General features: G+C 38.1%; 1 protein-coding gene across 1 annotated transcript; it reads left to right on the top strand.

Moving 5' to 3' along the window:
- Window positions 1–967: 967 nt before the first annotated feature.
- LOC108544963 (olfactory receptor 10R2-like) lies at window positions 968–1,937 on the top strand. Its single transcript, XM_017896389.1, is given in 2 exon segments — window positions 968–1,424; window positions 1,456–1,937. Coding segments are annotated over 2 exon segments (939 nt in total).
- The last annotated feature ends 1,221 nt before the right edge of the window (window positions 1,938–3,158 follow it).

The raw sequence follows: 3,158 nt of genomic DNA, 5'->3' as shown, positions 1-3,158 counted from the left end.
TTATAGCTTATTCATGCTATCCCTTATTGATATATGTATCAGTAATCAGGATAAAAGTGTGACTATTGAAAATAATAATTAATATAAAGGATTTTATAACATTAGGTTACAAGAATCCTCTCTAGTCTGCAGGAAATATATTCCAAGACTCCATTGTATGCCTGGAACTGTGAATAGTACTGAACCCTAAATATACTATGTTTTTTTTTCTATAATACATGCCCATGATAAGGCTTAATTTATAAATTAGGAATAGCAAGATATTAACAACGATAACTAATAATAAAATAGATCAATAATAACATTATATCAGCATCACTACTCTTGCACTTTGGAGTCATTATTAAGGAAAATAAAGGTTACTTGAGCACAAGCTTGGTGATACCATGACAGTTGATCTGATAACTAGACGGCTTCTGAGTGACTAATGGGTAATAGCATATACAGTCTGGATACACTGCACAAAGGTGAAATTTCAACATGATACGCAGAAGGGCACACAACTTAAAACTTATGAGTTGCTTATTTCTGGAATTTTCCATTTGATATTTTTGGATTGCAGTTAACTTGGGTACTTGAAACTGACCTGGGTACTAGAAACCAATGAAAGCAATACTTTGGGTAAGGAGGAATTACTCTATTAAAAAATTAGATGGGATCTATATAAGTCTCCAAGTAGGGGACCTGATGGATAGGCTTTATTTGAGCAAATCACTGTACACTTCCTATGAACATTTGTCCCCAGATTCACTGCTAAAATCAGCAGCAGAAAAATAGCAGTTTGAATGCATATCAATTTAGAAGATCTTCTCTTTACATTTACAACTCTTTTTTCCTCTCCCATGCTTGTTTCTCATTCAAACAAGGCTGGCATGGCTACTTTATGAGGGTAAATCTCCCTGAATTTTAAGTTCCAAAGATCTCTGGGTCTGATCGTATTGGCTTTATTCCATGGGATCAACTTTTCATGGCTAATTCCTCCTCTGTCACTGAGTTCCTACTGCTGGACTTCTCCAGCCTTGGGAAATTGCAGCTTGTCCTCTTTGCGGTCTTTCTCTGCCTCTATTTGATTATATGGAGTGGAAACATCATCATCATCTCAGTCATTCACTTGGATCACAGCCTCCACACACCCATGTACTTCTTTCTAGGTGTTCTTTCTATCTTGGAAATCTTCTACACAATCGTTATCCTGCCCAAGATGCTTATCAACTTATTCTCTGTACTGAGGACACTCTCCTTTGTAAGTTGTGCCACCCAGATGTTCTTCTTCATTGGTTTTGCTGTCACTAACTGTCTGCTTCTGGGAGTGATGGGTTATGATCATTATGCTGCCATCTGCCAGCCTTTGCACTACACTGTGCTCATGAGCTGGAGAGTGTGTGGACAACTGGTAGCAACTTGCATTATTAGTGGCTTCCTAATACATCAGGTGTATTAGGTCTTTAGCCTTCCTTTCTGTGGCTCCAACTTTGATCTTTAGCCTTCCTTTCTGTGGCTCCAACAAGGTCAACCACTAGTTTTGTGATATTTCACCAGTTATCTGACTCGCCTGTGCTGACAGCTACATCAATGAACTGGTCATCTTCATCTTTGGGGTCTTGGTGCTTGTTATGCCCTTGATATTTATCTGCATTTCTTATGGCTTCATTGTCTACACCATCCTGACGATCCCATCAGCTGAAGGCAAGCAAAAAGCCTTCTCCACCTGTGCTTCCCATCTCATTGTAGTCATTGTCCATTATGGTTGTGCTTCCTTTGTCTACTTGTGGCCCTCAGCCAAATATATATCGGACAAAGCTAGGCTGGTGACAGTGACCTATACCATCATCACCCCACTGTTGAACCCCATGGTATACAGCCTCAAGAACAAAGATGGGCAGCTGGCTATTCAGAAACTGATTGGAAAGTCTGGGTTTTCTCTTAAGACTCTATAATCAGAATACTTTCTAAGAATATGGACACCATTAGACCAATTGTGTCATGATTATTTAAATCATGAGATTATCTAGTCTATTTATCTATCTAACTGTGAGGCCTCAGATGAGTTGTTTGACATTTGGGGCCTTCATGTTCTATGTATAGCAGAGACAGCAATATTTTCTTCCTGGAGTCATTGTAATTAAGAGAGATCACAAAATGGCAATAAAACATAACTCTCCTCCTCTTTCTCTTCTTCCTCTGGATTTATAGTCCTCAAAAAGGTCTTAGCGGCCAACATTTTTTTGCCCTATATTTGTCTTGTTTGACCAAAGCCTCTGATTGTACTCTGTTTAAGGTTATGTCCAGCTTAAAATGAGGTGTCGAGGCCTGAAGGTGGCTTAGATCTAGTGGTATGACATGGCAGGGAAAACTACCATATAGGTAATTAGATGATTTAAAATTGGACACTGGTTAGGTCATGACTAAAGCTTTGACTCTTCTCTGAATCTAAATTCTAATACATGGAAAGTAGGGATAATGTAATTTTCGTGTTCTACTTCATGGGGGTTTTATTTGTATCTTATAAACTGTATAAAAGAAAGTGTAAAAGAAGTGCAAAATGTGAAACTATATACAATGTAGAACTCATATCAAACAACCTTTGCATAACTGAGAGGATTTTTTGTCTTTCAAGTTCTTCAAAACAGGTATTTTGGGATAGCTTTTCTGACTGCTCCTTTGAACCACTTCTTATGTAACATAGAAGTTATGGTACGTAACATAGAAGTTATGCTACATAATGGAATGGAAAACAATATTCAACCATTCTGTCCCATCTCAGGCTAAAGGTACCTACATGGCTTTCCACACTGAATTTATTATGAAGAGAAAGCTACCCAGTTTCAAATTTATCATGGGAATATATAAGATTTGAGAGAGAAGTACTTTGGTGATCATCTGGTCCAATCTCTCACCCGTACAGAAATTTTTTCTTCTAAGGGAAACCCTTCTCCACTGATTGGGCATCAACGACCTCACAAAATGTATGATCCCATTGCACTCAGCTCTTACTATTATTCCCTCTCATTTCAGCTGATGTTTGCATCTGCTTTTCATGCATTCTATCCCTTGTGTCATACAGTAAGTCGAGTCCTGATTCACAGATGTTTGAGACAGTTATTATGACAATCTGAATGTTTTCCATAACTTATGTGACCTGAATTTCGGATGCCTGA

Source organism: Rhinopithecus bieti, unplaced genomic scaffold (genome assembly GCF_001698545.2).
Source record: "Rhinopithecus bieti isolate Rb0 unplaced genomic scaffold, ASM169854v2 scaffold_28523, whole genome shotgun sequence".
In the NCBI taxonomy this organism is placed as follows: domain Eukaryota; kingdom Metazoa; phylum Chordata; class Mammalia; order Primates; family Cercopithecidae; genus Rhinopithecus; species Rhinopithecus bieti.
Note: the sequence above shows the minus strand (reverse complement) of the source record. Positions and strands in the feature narration are given on the sequence as shown.